Genomic DNA, 18,791 nt, shown 5'->3' with positions numbered 1-18,791 from the left:
ATTTTCTGACCTCGTATGGGTGACAGAAGTGAAAAAGATGCCATCCTTCCCTCACATGATTTTGTTTTACTGCTTTGGGGCCAAACGGTTTATTTAAATAGGGGAAGAAAGTGTTAAATAATATAAAAACAATGCTCTTTATTTAGGCAGCATTTTCGAACTTTGAATCTTTTGGTATCACTGTCTGATTTTTATATATCCTCAATCACCTATATTATTTCTTGCTATGTTGGTTTAAATCTACTTATTTTTTAAAATTTAAATCATATATTTAAAAAATGTAATTAATCCTGAGCAATATCTGAAATATCTGTTGTAATATGCCATTTATACTTTTTTCTTATTACTTTTAAAAATAGATATGTAAATCTATATTTTTAAAAATAATGTTTTCAGAGTACAACTTAAAGTCACCTTGTTAGTTACACTGAAAAACAATAATTTGGTGCAAACTTTTGACCATATACTAAAGTTCTTCCCCAAAAGCCTGCCTACTGAATCCTGAAGAAGTCAACACCCGGAGCTGGGCAGAGGGCCATGGGCAACTTCCTGAACAGGGCAGAGGGCCATGGAGATGCACCTACCTGCCTTTTAACTCAAGAGCCAGACCACTGCCTCCCTCCCACCTGGAACTCCACATGATTAAGGCATCCCTGAGAGGCAGCAACTCTCTGAGTGCTGGGTGTGGGAGATCTGGAAGACTTCACAGGGAAGGTGGCATTGCTTTGGTCCTTGATGATGAAGGGAGCTCCCTAGAAGAGAAAGAAAGGAAAGGTGGAGTCTTTCAAGCAGAGATAGTGGTATAAGCAAAGGACAAGAGAAAACTTGGTGGGCTCTGCTGCCCTGAATTTGGGAGGTGCCCCTGTGGTTGAGCCCAGGATAAAAAGGCACAATCTGTTGGTCCCTGGCTCCAGAATATTGGCCTGTACAGAGTTATATATTTAAATAGCTTGTCAACTGAAAAACTGGCTCGTCTACCTAAAATATAAATCCTTATTTAAGATCTTATTTAAGACCTATTTAAGACCTTAATTCCTTCCCTTTCCCTTGGCTCTATTTTCCCATAGCACTTAATGGCCTTCAACCTTCTGTAGATTCTGGCTTAATTACTTATGTTTAGTGCCATTTTCCTCTCCATTCCCAATCCTCCCTCCCCCTTGCAAACTCCAGGAGGACAGGAGTTTGGGAAGGGAGGTGTGCTTCCATTACTAAAATATTTCAAAACTTAACTTGTGTCTGGCACATAGTAAATGCTCAATAAGTATTTTAGTAAATGAATGGTGCAAGCGATAGGCTCTGATGTGTCCAATACTAATGTTGGTCTCGGGATCTCAGAGCGCCATCAGGCAAAAGGCCCTGGTTCCCCTCTACCAGCCCACCCGGCTGCCCCCCAGTGGCTCCCTCCGGCTTCGGCTTCGACTTCGGGGCAGCACCTGATTTTGTGGTAAGAATGAAGCAAGCAAGAGGCTTTGACATTTATTTTGGCCAGATATGTAGGCAAGGCTCTCTGCGGCTCTCGCTGGGCTCCGGATTCCATGAAGTATACGTAAGTCCCAGCCGTCCCATTTACAGCGGAGTCCACAGCTTTAACCGACCTCACAGTGATGTGGGAGAGCCTGGGCTCTTAGTCCACCAGTATCCACGACTAGGGCATGGAGAGAGGATTGTGTGGGGGAGGTAGGGAGAGGGCGCCAAGGTGTTGAGAGGAGAAGTGGGAAAACTTTACCACCAGAGGGCGCCCGAACCCAGCCGCCGCTCTTTGGCTGACAGTCCACTGCCTGCTAGGGGCTCAAGAGCCTGTAGACCACCAACATCACCACCGCCACCACCACCCCCGCCCCCAGCTCTCCCTCGAAGAAGTGGAGTTCGGGGACTGCCTGAGAGCTGTCTTCTCTACTGTGTTGTTAGTTCTTCACAGGCAGGAACCAAGTCAGTAGGGTTCCTAGCTCTACACCCAGAGCCCAGAAGTGGGTTCACCCAGAATGAATGAATGAATGAAGAAAGAATGCAGTTTCACAGTGCATCTAATCGAGCGTGAAAGCAGTTTTGGAAAAATAGACACAAAAGACACTCATCCCCATGGCTGGAGTCCAGGAGCTCTTGCAGCTTCCTGCTGACCTCTCTCTTTGTTGGTCTCCAGCTGGAGCAACTGAGCCCAGGCCCAGCAAGCCCAGCCCACTCCCTGTCTGGCCTAGGCTCCGGCATTCCCCAGGGACAGAAACCTGTCCTTGGATGAACACCAGGGCAGAATCCTCTCCACTGGCTATACAGAAAAGGGTAAGGAGAGGTGGCTGGAGCCTCCTGTGGGAGCCACTAGCGAGGCCCAAAAGGGAGCCCTTCTCACCAGGGCCTCCCAGGCAGCCTGCTGCACCCCAACTTGCTCAAGGTAGTCAGGTTGGGGCACAGTGGCCTTCCAAGAGGGGTGGACACCACCGCGGGTCCTCTCTGCTGTTCTCTGGACCAGTTAGGCCAACACCAAGGGCCCTGTCAGGGTGGGCAGAGAGAGAAGAAGTGTTCTCAGCATTTTGGGTCTTGCAGGGCATTCACTGGGGAGAGGGAGAAAACACTAAAGTTTACACAGTTATTTCTAGCTTCCATTTATGGAATAATGAGCACTTTGAGGTACAGAGGGAAGTCTCAGTCAATTGCCTGGTTTCAGCCCGCGGGGCGGGAACTGTAATTCGCCAATTTCACAATTGAGAGAATAGAGGTACAAAGTGTTAAACTTAATAAGATCCTAGGAGGGAACTACTTTTGTTTCCTTTTGGCGGCACAGCATCCTATTTAGAGCCCCCGTTTTACAGTTGAGGAAACTGAGGCATGACTAGTAAGCAATAGCGTTGGCTTGGAATTGGAGTTGCTCTGATTGCAAAGATCCATTTCGTATGCTCTTAGGCCAAGCTTTGGGGCAGTGGCACAGTGGACCTGGGCCAGTAGTCAAGTCGAGGTCCTACACCCCAAAGAACAGGACGCTTTTAGCTACCTCGGATGTTACCCTCCCGGTCGGGCCTCACCCCTATTACTGACTTTGCTTTTCCTTGATTCTCATTCAGTTCTCGCCTGTGGACCTAAGGTCTCCATGTGGACAACAGGAACAATATCCAACGCTTCAGGCCAACCTCACTTCCCTGCTTGGCTCCTCACTGCAGTCAAGCTTACAGAGCAGGGCCCAGTGGAACCCACAAAGTCCAAAGAACTGAGAGCACCGCAGCCTCGTGGGTATCCCTGGCGTGGAGGAGGGGTAGTACAAAGAAGACAGTTGGAGCGGCCCTGTTAGAGGGGACGCTGGTCAGAGCCCCTAGCCTTCTCCCGGACTCCGCTCCAGGCCCGGCCCTCGCGGCGCGGCCCGCCCCTCGCCGCCCCTCGCCGCCCCTCCCCCTCCTCCACTGCTTTGCCTCTAAAGCGCCAGACGCGCTCTCCCTGCCGCGGCACTTTCACTCTCCGCACGCGCCACAACTCGGTGTCCGGCCTCGATCCTCCCGCTGCCGCCCACCCGTGCCATGGATGCCAAGGTTGTCGTCGTGCTGGCCCTCGTGCTGACTGCGCTCTGCCTCAGCGACGGTGAGTACGCTCGGCACCGGAGGCTGAGCAGGCTTTGGGCTCCGGGCTCCGGGCTCCGGGCTCCGGGCTCCGTGCGCGGCCTCGGCTCCTGTGCCTGCACCCTCGCTGCCCTGAGCGAACTCAATTTGCGCTGTTTTGCATAGGGCAACGCAGCCCATTTCGCAGGGCGCGCGCTCTCATGGTACGGCGTCTAGATCCCCATGCGCAGCGCCACGGAACTGAGGCTTTGCTCCCCGCAGCCGGGATCAGGCTCTGGGGCGACGGAGAGACCGTCAGACCTACAGCGGGCTGCTCAGAGAGGTCTGGCAGGATAACTGAACTCGGTGGACGCGCTGAAAGTGCGTTCCAAGTAGGCACTGGGGCAGGGGGCGGGGAGGGTCGGGTCCCTGGCCCTTGCCGGCCCGCTCCACAGCTAGCTCCTTCCCCCGCCCTGCTGGGTTTCCAGAGGTGGATAGGCTCTAAGGCTGTGCTGGGGCGCACAGTGCTGTAGATAGGATCCTCAGTTGGTGTAAGAGAGAGCTCTTTTGCAAAGCCCGACTTGCATCGTGGCGTGCTTGCGTTGGCAGCGTGATCGGATTCAGCAGCGTGGAGGCCCCTCACTGGGCAGCCACCCAGCCAGGCTTTGCGTACTGAGCATCTGTCGAGTTTGAGCCACCCACGCAACCCATGCTTCTGCATAGCGCCACGGTCCGCAGTGATGTACCTGGGCGCATATCCAGATAGGCCTCCCTGCCTCTTCCAGGGTTCACCCTAAAGAAGCCTAGGAGCGCGTACGGGTTGACCATGTCCTAGCCCCCAAAACACACCTGCTAAACTGGCGCCTTTGTAGTCAGCCAAGCTAGTGCTCAACCTCACAATGAGCCCTGCAGCAGTGTTTATTCGGCAAGGTCTTAGGCCATTGGGCAAGGTGGTGTCCCATTTCACCAAGAGGGAAAGCTTTTTTTTTTTTTTTACTTTTGAAGTTTAAGAGAGTCTCTCTGTCCTGTCACAGGACACTGCTGCTGCTGCTGCAAACCAAAATAAACTGTTGCCTCTGAACACACAAAACAAAATCATGTTAGTCAGGCCATGCTACCTACTCTGTTCTTGGCTGTGAAGTTTCCAACAAACTGTGGGAAAGGCGGAAGGACACAGAGTGCTCATGTTGCAGCTGAGGTCTTTGCAGGGCCAGAGTTCCTGGAGCACTAGGCTGGGTTCTGGGAGGACCCTTGCTACATCCTAGCAGGCAGTGGCCATGGTGGGGAGGCCAGTGTGGGTAAGGTAAGCATGCATGGGATTGGGCCAAGCAGGGGACCCTAGGCTAACAGGGGTTCTTGGCTGATCTCTGGAAAGTGTTCTTTAAAAGTGTAGTAAATTGCCAGTCAGAACTACAGAGGAACCAGATCAAAGGCAATTTAGAATTTTTCTCCTAGCTGAAAAAGTATGCTAAGCTGTGTCTCCACAGGTCATGGAGGAACTCTAATTTTGGTATTAATAATTGAGAAGTCTAGTGAGAGTGGAAGTGTCATCGTGCACCTCTCTGGGAAAGTGATGCAGCCCCTAGCTGCCTTCTCCCCTGGAGAGCTACAGAAAGACCTGTGGGAATCCAGGTCATTTAGTCCTGGGCATGGCTACCTGGGGTAGCACATCTACACACTGCTCCTGACCCTGAGAAGTGTTGGTCGCTTGCTCTCTTGATAGCTAAGTGGTCAGAGCAGAGTCCTGGGCTCTAGGCTACTCTGGTTTTCCTTGCATGTACTTTTTAAATTCCAGGAGCCAGTGTACCCATGCTGAGTCCCAAAGTTGCACTTCAGAGACACCCTTGTTGAAGCTCATAGCTTCCTGCCCTCACTACACTGGCTGACCTCAGCCAAATAACTGGGTATCTGAGTGCCTGGGCTTCCAGGGGTTAAACCTAGGATAGGCCCCATTCCCAGGGCTGAGTGGAGAGGCTGGCTGGGGCTTTTGTCTCTTCATAAGAGTGGAAGGTTCTCTAGTAAATGCTCTGAAACAAAGTTAAGATCACCAGGTCTCAATCCCCAGTAACACCTGGGCTAGCCAGGTATCTTTTCTGTATATGGAGTCACATCCAAAACAGTTGGAAAAGTTAGCAATATTGACAAAAAAAAAAAAAAAAAAAAAAAAACTGAAAGAAAGGACAGTAGGTGGACACAGACAGCAATGAGTTCTCTTGGTAAGAGCACTTGTGGCTCTATCACTTTAGAAAACCTTTTGAAATTCCACACTTGTTAGGAAGGCAACTGGGTCCTGGGAGCAGGAATGAGTTGCCTTTGAAGGAATGGATAATACCAGGGGATGAAAGAGGAAAGAGGAGAAAAAGAGAAAGCCTGTGTTGTCATTTCTGGCCGGTTCTTTACTGTGTGGTTAGTGGAGCCAGAATAGCTTCTTGGATACTGAGAGCAGCAGCCTCCACTCACTATAGTACTCACATGTGTACCTTCCAGCTCTCCGTTGCTCTGGGATTGAGGCCTATCCTGTCTCACCACCTGCCTGACTGTCTGCTCAGCTCAGGAGGGCCCATGAATTCTAGGGAAACCTGGAAGCGGACACTCAGAGGGGAAACTGGCTCCTTCTTTACCCAGGCTGCCCAGTCCCCAGCCCTGAGGCTGCTTTCCCAGGTGATCTGGTTACAGGGCAATACAGACATCTCCTTTAGGGGCTGGGTGCAGTTGTTAAAGTCAGGCCCTAATGTAAATTTTCTGAAGTTAGATCCGGGGTCATGTGAAGGTTGCCCTGGTGGTCTCCAGCAACCTGAGTCAACTGAGTGCCCCGAGTCAGGCTTTCTTTCCCTGTTTTTCAGGGTGTTGCGTTTGGTTTGGGGGAGGAGGGATGGTCTGTTTTTCACTCCCAGACTTGGTGGCTCAATAGGCTGCTGTACCCAGGTCATGCTATCTCTCAACTGAATGCAGCCTTTAGGAAAAATCTCTCAACTGAATGCAGCCTTTAGGAAAAAAAAGTAAGAAGTCTCTCACTTGCATGGTTTCTTGCAGCTTCTCCAGTTCTTTTGTCCAAAAGTGCAGAACTTCAGAACCACCAGGAGGCCTCTGGGAGCTCTGTAAACAGGAGCACTTAAAAACAAAACAAAACAAAACGAACCTCTGGACTCAATATTCTCAGACGTACATCTAATCCCTGATGAAAGGATCCACAAATTCAAATAATTTGGGTTATTAAGTAGGGCTGAGATAAAATCTGCAGGAAAAAAAAAACCTCACAAATCCCAGCTCCTCCCCACCTCCCCAGGGTTTGCAATTCTATACTTAAAGGGCGAGGGTGGATTCTGCAGAAGCCCTTTGCTAATTTATACTAATGAGTGTCAATTATAGCATTTTGCAAATTGGTGAATTAACAAACAAAGATGTAATACAATCTAGGAGGCTGTAGGGTCCCTGCACAGGCAATGAAAGCCACATTTGACTCCAGCCTTGATAATCTCCATGCCTTTGGTGGAGTGCTGGAGAAAGAGTGAGCCCTTGCCTGCCTTCTGGGGACTCCCAGGTAGGAAGCCAGCCTAGATTCTTTTGTGGTTGCCTGTGCTTAAGGTAAATGTGAGGCAAGAAGATTGCCGGTGGGGGAGGGCAGCATTCCCCAGAGAGCTGTGATGGTGTCCTGAATGAGACCTGTACCAGAAGAGGAAGGAGAACCTGGAGCCTCTGTATTCCTCCCTCAGATGGCCCTGGAGGAGTTAATTTTGCACAGAATAACTGGGAACCTCAGTTCCTTGGACTGAAAGAGTTCTTATCTGTGATTAACATCACAGATGTTAAGACACCTGACAAAGACTTCTTATTTTAATTTCCCCACCCTCCTTCCTAGGGTCCAACTCTCTACAGGTCCTTTTGAGCTCTTGCTCTGTCAAAGTTGAGCCTAAGACTACCAGAGCTCACTGTGCTACCCAAGGAGAAAGTCTTTGCCAGGATGCACTGTGACTCATCCCATTGCTCTCCATCCTATTGTCATTACACCATTTTCTCCCCCAGCTGCAGACCCAGATTCATGTGTATCTACGAGGACTGGCAAGATAATAACAAGTTGCTTTGTTCTCATTACCACTTCTAGGAAAACCAGTCAGCCTGAGCTACAGATGTCCTTGTCGATTCTTCGAGAGCCACGTTGCCAGGGCCAATGTCAAGCATCTCAAAATCCTCAACACTCCAAACTGTGCCCTTCAGATTGTGTAAGTTGGAGCATCATCCCTCAGGAATGTTACATGTGATTGGTGCACTAACATCTAACTGGCAGACTTGGTAAAGCTAGAGAAACGACGCATGCCAGTTGTTATACCATGCAGATTGAGTACACTACCAGGCAGTAATTTCCAGACCCACTCTGGTCCTTGTGGTGCCTTGTTGTGCTCATTGTAGTCCTTGTCTCTTCTTTCCAAGCTTACTTCCTTCAGCACAGGAAATAACAGTATGTTCGGAGGCATCTCCAGACTGGAGAAACACAGGCCTTATCAAAGTTTGTGCTCAAGTTCAGTAAATTAGCCAGTCCTGCCAGTTTCAGGGCTTTGGTACTCTAAATTAATTCTTTCTAACATATTCACAAAACCCGAATTTAATTGAAGTCATCTCTAACCATTTGGTAAAACTCAAAATTATCAGCTCATTTAACTGCATTTTCTCAAACACAACATATCCGTTTTTGGTTTTACTAATGCTCACATTTGATTTAATTCATGTAGGAAATGAGACAAACCAAAATCACACATGCATAAGACACAGAGATCTGTGGGCTTTGGTGCAGGAGGCTGAGCAAGATAGGAAGCCACACATGCCTATCCTTTGCTTGGCCCTCCAATGCCCCTATGTACCGATACTTGCACACAGTAAGCATCCTAGTGTGTCTAGATGTCAGAGAGGTGATATTAGGAGTCTCCTGGGTGAGATCTCACCTCCTGAAAAGCCCCAGTGCTAAAAACAGTTGGGGACTTGGCATTTAGAATGAAAGCTGCAACTTCCTAAAGACTTTTCTACCCAACACAAACTTTTAGGTTCAATTTTTTTTTTATTTCTAGCCTTGCTGCCGTGATGTTTTGTCATTTACACATTTTTTGGAGCATTAGAAGATTAATGTTTTTTCACTTACTTTGCTTGTAATAAAATACTACCTGTCCTTTGAGGGGTATTTTATCAGATATTGAATTTAACAGCATTGGCCTGCTTTACAGTACAGATTATGCTGGTTCACTTGCCTAGGAATGCACTTTATAATTTTCAGATCTGGGCAAACACAAAGTCAATAAACAGCAGTACCCAGATTTAAACTTCTGTCCACCTTGCTTCAAGCTACAAACCCTCTGCTCACCTCATTCACTTAATAGGCAGGCTGTGTAAAGACTCCTCTTGGTGTCCTAGAGCCATGGTGCTGGCCTTAGTTGTCCTCATAGACCTGTGAACCTCGTACCCAGGACTCTATGGAGAGGAATCCAAAGATAAGTCCGGGTCCTTCTCCAGGAGTTTCTAGGAAGCGAAACTATGAATGGACTTGAGAAGTGAGAAGAAAATGTGGTATCAAATTTGAAAAACAATTGAAATTAAGAAACATTCAGTAAACTTGTAAAATCTCCCTGAAAACCATTTTCTGGCAAATCATCTACACTATCTCTCCCCCAACCTGCACTGACCCTCCTCCCCTCATTACACTTTCACCTCTCCCCATCTTCTAGATTATTTCAGTTCCTCTTTGCAGATTTCCTACTTCCAGGCTTACTCTTAAATCTGTCTCCCATGTACTATTAAGACTGTCCATCGAAATAAATACCTGTCTCTGTTACTCTCCAGTTTAAAATTCTCACAAGTTCCCATAGCTATGCATATGAAGTCCCACTTCTTTGCCCCTCACATCTGTCCACAGGCTTCTTGAACATCTCGTCTCCCATTCTTCCTTCACACTCTCAGTGTGCTATTACCCTCTGGTGCATTTGCTCTTGCTTTGCCCCCGCCCTGTCATACTTCACTTGCCCAGCTCCTACTTATTCTTCACTGTATAACTCAAATGATCACTATGGGAATTCTTTGTGGCATGCCCCCTAAAGACCTTTTCACTTCCTGTATGAAGTGAAACTTGCCACACTGCTACTATTGTGTTTCACTAGTGCACTTTAGTTCCTCATGAACCTGAGCCTGTCAAGCAGGTACCGGGCTCCAGTAAAGGTTCTAACATGAGTGTCAGATGAACAAATGCATAGCACAGGTCACAGCAGTGCCTTCTCCCATTTAGCTGCACATTGTCTCCTCTTCTGTTTTGGCAGGGCAAGGCTGAAGAATAACAACAGACAAGTGTGCATTGACCCAAAATTGAAGTGGATTCAGGAATACCTGGAGAAAGCTTTAAACAAGTAAGCACAACAGCCAAAAGGACTTTCCACTAGAGCTACTGGAGGAAAGCTAAAACTGTATGAAAGGTGAAAGGGCAAAGGTACAGGGGGGAGGAAGACCTGAATGATGAGGGCCAGGTGTGCCTATGGGGCAGTGCATTGACCTGGGAATGGGCAAGAGGACTGCCCAGCATATACATAATTGCATTTATGGCATATGGTACGATATCACAGCTTATATTCATTTGCATCCCGGACCCTTGACATTGACTATTTTATAACTGGGGTTTTTCTAAGAAATTGTATTATCTAAACAGCATTTCCCTCCAGTCACTTCCCTCATGATCATCATCATCATTCTCATTATTATTTTTTTTAATCAATGATTACTTCAAGATTTGCATTTGATTTGTTTTAAAGCTTTACCTCTTCTCCCCTGGGGAGTCTGAGCACAGTCAGGTGATAGCCAAGCATGGAGCTTAAAAAAAGTGTCCCTCCTCCAGACGCTAAGGCATGGAGGAAGATTATGGGCAGCTCCCACAGAGTACACCCTTCCTGGAATGAAGACTCAAGGTGGCTTTCAGATACCGGCTATGCTAGGCAGCGGCCACCATCTGCATCTTCTCTTTCAAGCTCAGTAAATGGACCTGTGAGCTCCATGTAGAAGCCACCATCACTAGGGGCTGTGCTCAGAGACCTACCAATCATTCTTAGCCTCTCCCTGCCTCCAAGAGCATGCTTTAATCTTGCTTCTGCTTCTAATTTCTGTATGCACTCAAGGGAGGAGGGTGGTCACTGGGCTCCTGCCCTACAGCTCCCTCCTCTCTTTGTCCTCCCTATGCCCTCCCTCCTGCTCAGGCCCTCTGTGAGTATCTGCTCTGCTCCTCCAGAATGGGACTGGCCTTTTCCTGAGGCATGGGAGACTATGTCTTTGCCGTCCCATGAAAGACAAGTCTTTGCAGAATCAAATGCAGTTTTCATTCGGAAAGCTTGCTTTGAGGATTTGGTTTCTGTGATTGTCTCTGAAGCCTGTGTGTGCCATGAAGGCTGTACAGACACTAAGGTTTCTAAAATCTGAGGTGAAAAAAGAAATGAAAAAACAAGCCTCTTGCCACTAACCCATGCTCCTGAAGCTACAACAGGGTTTCAGGTTGCAATCAGAAATGTTGGCACAATGAAATTTCCACGCATAAATGTGATCCACAGATGGGCCTGGTGCTATTTGTAACTTTTTGCAAGGCATTTTTTAAATATATTTTTCTGCACAATTTTTAAACATTTCTTTAGAAAACAAATGTATTTCAGAATATATTTATAGCCAAACAATTCATATATTTGAAATGGAGCCATATGGATGTCAGTAGGTTACATTTTTCTATTATCTTAAACTACTGGCAGTTTGTAAAGACATACATATGACAGAAATATGCTTACATTACAGCTTTTAATGTTAGCCACAGTGTATTTTTTCACTTGTACTAAAATTGTATCAAATGTGACATTATATGCACTAGCAATAAATGCTAATTGTATCATGGTATAAACATCCTACTGTATGTGGGAATTTATTTACCTGAAATAAACTCCATTAATTGTTAGACACGGAGCTCTTAAATGTTTCCCAATTTTGTGAAAATAAGCTAGCCTACTGTTTAGGTGCTTTAGATCCCTCAAGTTTTTGTACCTCTCTCTCTCTTTCTCTCTCTCTCTCTCTCTCTCTTTTTTTTTTTTTTTTTTTTTTTTTTTTTTTTTTTTTTTTTTTTACCCAGTGGAAGCAGCAGTGCTAGTTTTCTGAAGAATAATATTCGACTCACTAATTCCTCTCCCATTCCTTCTTCTCGGTTCTCCTAACATCCCCACGTAATCTCTAGAGACTCAACCCTTGTAATATCCAGCTCTCATATTTTCCCATGTAAAAATCCATAATTCCGGCCCATGGTTAATATCGAGCTTTCTCTGGAACAGGTGGTCTTATTCCATAAATCATTAAATACCATTCAGCTTGAATCATTTTAATGTGATGGTCATGAGCCAGTTTCTCTAATAAAATTCTGCTAACCAGCTCTCTCCCTCACTCTCCAGAACAATCCCAGTCATTCCCGGCGGGTGTGCACAGGCATCCAGAAAGGAGAGGTGGTGGTGTGAGGCCGCCTTCTTTCTCCTCTCCTGGATGGCCTTCTGAACCTAAGCCTCCAGTCTCCTTTGATTTGCAATGCAGAGATTGTTTAGATAAAGCCAGAGAGTTCAGCTCTATATTGAGAAAGAAGAAAGCCCTGGAAAGCAGGTTGGGGTGATTTAGAGGACCATGTCCAGCCTGGCGCTGGCTGCCTTCACACCCTTTTAGATGTGAATTCCTTTTCCCACTGTAAGCCTCAGGCAATAGCTAGAGCTAGGGTCAACTTGGAAAACTGGCGATTGCTGTTACCAGTTCACAGGTTTAGTGGAAGCCTGCATAACATTTTTTTTGAATCAGGGCACAATTTTTGCCCAGGGGCCTCCTGGCCTGGGACTGAAGACAGAATGAAACTGAAACACAGGCCAGTGTTAAATATTGTGCAGACTGAGACAGACTCTTGTTTATTTCATCATTATTAATGGTTCTACTAATTTTATCGAAGGGGGCGCAGAGAAGAAAAAGTGGGGAAAAAAGAAAAGATAGGAAAAAAGAAGCGACAGAAGAAGAGAAAGGCTGCTCAGAAAAGAAAAAACTAGTTATCTACCACCTCGAGATGGACCGCAATGCACTCTGCTCTTGTCTCTCCCGTGCTTTGTAAATTTGCTGTCACTCTCCTCCAGGGCATACCACCCTGCCTCCTGGGTGGCCACTCAGACTTCCAAGGGGGAGCAGTGCTTTACCACCCCTGTGGCCAGGCTGGCTCCTGCATTTATGTGCTTATTAAGGTCTTTCCTGGTCTGCTAAGTTATGAAGAAAGTATTTGTACAGAGACTGGGGTCGGGGTCTGGGACATGGGGACTGTGTGCTCAGGACCCTATCTATAGTGGCTGGGGTCTCCAATGCCGCCCTGGACTGCTAAGCCTCCCACCCTGCCCTTCATTCCCTCTCAGAAGGCCTTTGATCACTCCGGAGCTCATATAGCTCTGCATACTTACGATCTGCTATGAAACTTGTATCTGAAACCAGCATGTGGCCACCTAGCTACTGTGCAGAGCAGCCTGCTAGACCACCAACAGAGCCTTGGGCTGCAGTGGGCATGCATCCTATGCCCATCCTGGCCTTCTTGGGTAGGACTGGCTGTTGTCATTACATTTGCCGGTGATAAATAACTCCTTTTCCCAAGTGTCCATGCTTGGACCTCTACTGCTCTACCACCTAGAGTGGGACTTCTTCAGTACCCCTTCCCTAGGCCTTGGACTGTGTGAACAGCTTTACTTCCAAGCTCCATGCCAGGGAGAGTGGATGTGGAAGTGCTTCTCAGGGAACTCCCTTGCTGGTTAATTCATTTTGTAGATTCCTCATATGGGTCTCCAACAACATAGAGGAAATCCGTGAAGGGCCTGCAGCTCCAGGATGCCTAGCCTATCCTCTCCCCCCTTTTTCTGCTAGAGTCTCCATGGCCCTGTGTAATTAGGTTGTAGGATACAGATTCCTAGGCCTTCACTCATGGGAAATATCTGCCTAAGGTGAACATGGTTTAAGTTCTAGAACTTTCCTTACTCCCCTCCCTACATAAATAGTTCTTAGATTTCTTTCTAAGTCTCTAATTTATACTGAAAGGAAAGGGATCACAGGGAGGTCCTGATGTCACTAGTGCTTTGAAAAAGGTTGTCTTAAATATCTATCTACTCTTCTCCCTGTTTCCCCATCACACATAAACACACACACCCTGCATCCTGAACCCCTGGTCATAATTTCAGTACATGGATCCAGAAAGATGAAGTGGATGGAGGACAGACCAGGTGGATTTCAGGAGAAGACATCTCAAGGTCCCTGCATGTTATAATCACTTGGGTTGCATAGCTCTGCGGACACATGGTCTAATGTGCTCCTTTGTGATTGCAGCTTAGAATATCACAGCCTTTCTTTCCCTGCTGTAGAGTGTCCTGGTAGGCCCCTGTGGCCAAAGACCTTTTGTTCCCTACTTCCATTCTTTTTAGCTGGCTGACTTTTTCAGACTGGGCCCCTCCTGCCAGCAATGGGGATAGCAGGCTTGTTCCTGGGTATGTAGGGGCCCACTTCACCCTGCTCTCCCACCTCCAAAGGCATCTGCGTATTACCTGGGCTACCCAAGGCTGTGGTACTTTCTGAGGAAGCAGCAGCAGGTCTGGTCCATGGGAGCTTGGCTGGGCTAGTCCTAAGACTTAAAAAAACACCTGCAAGAAGGTCAGACCCAAGCTATTCCCCCACTCCCCACCCCATCCCTGCTATCCTTCATTCCTCACACTGCAGAAGCATCCATCTCTGTGCCTAGAGAGGGTGACATGTTCGTCCTACTTGCCAAGGAGAGCTGACTGCCCTCCAGCAACAGTAGGTCAAGCTGTTGCTGCCCTGAGGTGACAAACTGCTTTCTATATGCCTCCCACCCATCCTGGGGCAACTGGGGCTACAGGGACTAAGAGAACTGGCCTCATGTTAGGAAATTCAGGAAAGCATTGTCCTGTCCTTGTATCACTCCATTGGCCTTGGACCTCACTGTATCTGACAAATGGGCATAGCCCCAGTCTTGCTGCAGTATCCTGGGTCACGGGGAAGAGCTGAAGAGCTGGACCTCCATGCCATGGTGGGTTGCAGCTGGGCAATGTTCGCGCATCTGTGCCAGGTGAGAGCAGTGAGCAGAGCCACCCCGGTACCCAGTCCCTGGGCCACCCCTGGCAAAGCCACTGAGAGATCCTGGGGTGACTGCAGGAGGTGGGTGGAAGCAGTGGGTGGTGCTAAGGCCCTGGATGAGCTGACAGCCTGGGCTGGGCTCCATGTGAGGCCAGGCCTAGCTTCTACGCTAAGTGAAGAAAATGCACCCTGTCATGTGTGACCACTGTGCCAGGCTAGCTCCATGCCCTCGTTCATCTGCCATGCTTCATGCTTGCTGTATCAGTCTGTTCACTCTGCTTCCTACCTTCCGTCCATTTCTCTGCTTCAGCCATGATGTCTCTCTTACTACCCTTCCCTACCCAGGGTCTCTGAAGAGAGATACAGCACCATGGTGATTTGGAATTTGGATATTAGAAGTGGGGGCACTGTTGGAATGAGCTCAGTGTCTCGGTGTGAGGCCTGGCCACTGCAAGAACCTGCCTTAATGGTGTCTCCCTCTCTTCTTGTTAACAGGAGGTTCAAGATGTGAGAGGCGCAGGTTGGGTCAGACACCTGAGGAAGCCTTACAGTAGGAAGCTGAGTCTGAAACAGTGTTAGGAAAGGCCCCCAGCAGTTCCCTCATGCAGCCTGGGCAGGGCCGAATGCATTTCCCAGGGCTTTGTTTTGCACAGTTTGCCTTACTTTCACTGTTTGATTATGTAGCGAAATATATTGTTTATTTTCATTTAGCTCGATTATCTAATGTCACTGGTGGCAGATAGGAACTTAGACAAAACCATTATAATTTTACATTATAATATGTTTTCCATGGAGCTCCTGGTCTGACTATGGGTTCCTGAGTTTTATATTCTTGAACTGCATGGGCTGGAACCCCAGGCTGAGGGAGCCTTGCCTACATTATCCTGTTCTGGGATGAACAGTCACTAGGAGATATCAGGACCAGTCAGCATGGGCAAACCCTAGTGAAGGCAACCCTGTGCCACAAGGGGTGATGGAGGGTTAGGTTCCAGAGGGCTAGGCAGGAGGCCCACCCTTCTTCTAAGTGAGTATCACAGGGCTTCCCTGAGCTAAGGCAGACAGGAATGTGAGGCCAGGATATGACAAGATGCTCCCCTCATCCCAAGTGCTCCTCTACATCTCATCACGTTCTTCTCATCATTCTCTCTCTCATCCATCATCATGTGTATCCAAGACTGTCTCCATGACCCTGGAAAAGAACTCTCTCAAGATGAAAGCTTTAATTTAAACTGGGCACCAAGAAGCAAATCAAAACATATTCTGTTACCAGGTCCTGGAAACGTTGTGCACATCTGTGTCGTTTGGAATATTATCTGTTGTCCAATCCTGTGTTTTTGTTCAAAGCTAATGTCTTCTGTGCTGAGTTGTGGGTTCCACAAATGCAAAGGCTGAGAGCGAGGAGATGCCTCTAATGGTCTTTGACCAGACCCTTGATTAGGGCTGTGATAATTTTGAGTGGATGACTTTGTTTTCCCCACTGATCACAGAGCCATGGTGGATCAGCAGAGCTCAAGAGAATTCAGGTTGCAGCAGTACTGATCTCTGAGGACACTGACCTTTAATGTTTCCATTGATGTTGATATCTCAGAACTATAGAGAGCTTTAACTTTATTGTGTCAAGCCCAGCATTTTTCTGGGAATAACAGGAATAACAAGAAAAAATTCTCAACATTTTTTGGTTTGGAAAACTTAATCCATAAAATAATCAATACTAAGTATTTCTTCCTGATTAAAATCTAACCTCATTTTTTTTCACCATTTGGCAATCCCTCATCTCTTGCCTTGCACAGTGGACCTTGGACCTTCTCTGCTACTACTGCTACCTGTGTTTCCAGGACATCCAGCAGGGCATTCCTCTTAGAAAATGATGGAGCATTATTAAAATTGGTTAAGAACCCTGATGTTGGGGCATTTCCCTTTAATAAGGGCATTTTTTAGAGTTACATTAAACAACTTAAAATTTTTGCTTTTTAAAAAGGTAGGCACTTGAGGCTTTTTTTTTTTTTTTTTTTTTTTTTTGCATTTTTGCTTGTTTGTTTTTAGTTTTTCATTTGGTCTCACTAATATTTTCCCCTTTAGGTTAAAGATCCCAGTAAAATTTTTACAATTAAGAAAGTAGGAAAAAAAGGGTAAAATAAGGAAATGTATCGATTGACAAGACACTGCAAATAACATGCAGAAAGTATAGTATAGTAAAATTACCTTGAATTGTAGGTGTTTTTATATTTAGTAATCTTTGGGTTATTAGTAACATGTGTTAGGCATTTCCATAAATATGTCTTAAAATTTGATCTTTATGGTAGAAGGCCAGATCATCAAACAAAACTTCATATCCTCTAAACAGCTATGTTATATTGAAAAAAAAAAATAGAGTATCGGGGACCCTTATTAGTTATAAAGGATACAGAACCTTCTTTTAAAATTAATCTGTCTATATAGGGCTCCTGAATTATACATGAAATTATTGAATTTTCAGTGGTAGGATCATTTTCCAGGTAATCTAAGATATTTAAAAATCTCATGAAAAATTTGGAAGCATCTTTTTTCTAGAATCCATCAACCAGAACCATTAAATCTGTTACTCCAAGGAAATAAATATGTCCCTGAATTCTGATTACAGTTAAAGAATCATTTCTGTTTCTCCCCTATAGGAGGAAAATAGGTAAGAGTAGAAACTGCAAGGAAAGTTGTTTGTGCAACAATTTTTCTACTTTAAATCTGCTTCCAAAAGGAGACTTTCTACCTAAAGTAAATATACATTTAAATAGTTCATTTGCAAAGGAAAAGGCTCTTCCTGTTGCTTTCAAAATACAGGTCTAGTGCATTAGGTGATTAAGGGTCATCCAGCTGTTTCTCCAGGTCCAGAGCTGCCTCTACCTGACCTTCTCTTGGGCTTGTTGTAACCTCCAAGGCAGTCCTCCACTGCCAGCCTTTGCATCTCCTGGAGAGGGGTGACTGTAGAGACTGGGACTCACAGACATACTGTTTGTTGGAATCCGAATCTCTGCCATGTGTTGTTTGCACTGTTCTTTGTTCCACTTCTGCCAGATGCTGAGACCCCAGCGAGGAGGCTCAGAGAGACTCTCTGCTTGTCTGAGCACAAGGCCTGCATAGCAAAAGGCTGCAGTGCTCCCTGTGTGAAGTCCAGAGAGTTTCTAAGCCTTTCTATTGGATCAGATTTCATCTTCCTTTTCTGACTACTGTCTAATATGATCACCATAGGCTCCCTCACTAGGACTTCATCACCTTTCTCAGGTGTCACACCCTTCTGCAGCTGGATGAGAATTGTGGAGTCCCGATCCCTCTATACATCTCCCTTGAACCATGCTGAGGGAACCCCATCCTTGGGAAATGCTCCCTAGAAACATCCACATCCACTCAACAGACCACTGACATAGCCAAGTTAAACACACACACACACACACACACACACACACACACACACACACACAGAAAACTTGTTATTCTGAAAACTCGCTGGACTCTCAGTCTCTGAGCAGTGATGGGTTCAGTGTTAAATGTGATGAATACTGTATTTTGTATTGTTTGAATTGCATCTCCCAGATAATGTGAAAATGGTCCAGGAGAAGGCAGCTTCCTGTATGCAGTGTGCTTTTTTTAAAAAATAGTAACATCTCATTTGAGAAACAATTTCTACTTTAAAGTCATATCAATGAAAAGATGTATATGCACTTATAATTGTCCTAATAAAGACATGTATTCAAATGTAGCAGCCAACAGGTTGAAATTAGTATTACCAATTGAATTTTCCAGACTTGGTTTTTCTCCTGCAAACCCTACACAGAGGAGTGTGTAATCCTAGCTACTGTGGTTAGTTGAAAACAGGCCATCGTAATGCTAAACATGAACAAGAATTCTGGGGGCCTACCTGCCTCTCTGAGTCCACTGGTCCTTTGCTAGGAAAGGCATACCTTTTTTTCCACTTGTCCTCATTTTCGCTGGAACCACTTAAACACAAGCTGGTCCTCTGCTCCAGAAAGGATGGATGGTTTTGTGCAAGGGCCCAGGTATTTGTCTGAGAGCTGTAGTGTAAGAGATGTCTCTCCACTCTGTACTTGTCAGGCTTAGGGGAAGAAAACAGAGGTCCTGTTTCTGAAGGCACTG

At 46.4% G+C, this 18,791-nt stretch overlaps 1 protein-coding gene across 2 annotated transcripts; it reads left to right on the top strand.

Moving 5' to 3' along the window:
- Window positions 1–3,417: 3,417 nt before the first annotated feature.
- Window positions 3,418–18,396, top strand: CXCL12 (C-X-C motif chemokine ligand 12). Of its 2 annotated transcripts, none has more exons than XM_016158927.2 (4): window positions 3,418–3,561; window positions 7,621–7,738; window positions 9,815–9,901; window positions 10,384–11,480. In XM_016158927.2, exons 1-4 carry the CDS (start codon window positions 3,501–3,503, stop codon window positions 10,388–10,390), a joined length of 273 nt encoding a protein of 90 aa, XP_016014413.1. In that variant the 5' UTR covers window positions 3,418–3,500; the 3' UTR covers window positions 10,391–11,480. The 2 variants fall into 2 exon arrangements, with proteins under 2 accessions (XP_016014413.1, XP_016014403.1); XM_016158917.2 differs by lacking the exon at window positions 10,384–11,480 and adding an exon at window positions 15,162–18,396 and having other exon boundaries at window positions 3,419–3,561.
- The last annotated feature ends 395 nt before the right edge of the window (window positions 18,397–18,791 follow it).

This window comes from Rousettus aegyptiacus, unplaced genomic scaffold, assembly GCF_014176215.1.
Source record: "Rousettus aegyptiacus isolate mRouAeg1 unplaced genomic scaffold, mRouAeg1.p scaffold_m13_p_6, whole genome shotgun sequence".
In the NCBI taxonomy this organism is placed as follows: domain Eukaryota; kingdom Metazoa; phylum Chordata; class Mammalia; order Chiroptera; family Pteropodidae; genus Rousettus; species Rousettus aegyptiacus.
The sequence above is the reverse complement of the archived record's forward strand: the minus strand, read 5'-3'. Positions and strand labels throughout refer to the sequence as shown.

Bases quoted from the DNA above. Each gene is read 5' to 3' on its own strand.
- CXCL12 (XM_016158917.2), top strand. From the start codon at position 3,501: ATGGATGCCAAGGTTGTCGTCGTGCTGGCCCTCGTGCTGACTGCGCTC. The intron at 3,562-7,620 runs GTGAGTACGCTC...TACCACTTCTAG, and splicing joins TGCGCTCTGCCTCAGCGACG to GAAAACCAGTCAGCCTGAGC. The intron at 7,739-9,814 runs GTAAGTTGGAGC...CTGTTTTGGCAG, and splicing joins AACTGTGCCCTTCAGATTGT to GGCAAGGCTGAAGAATAACA.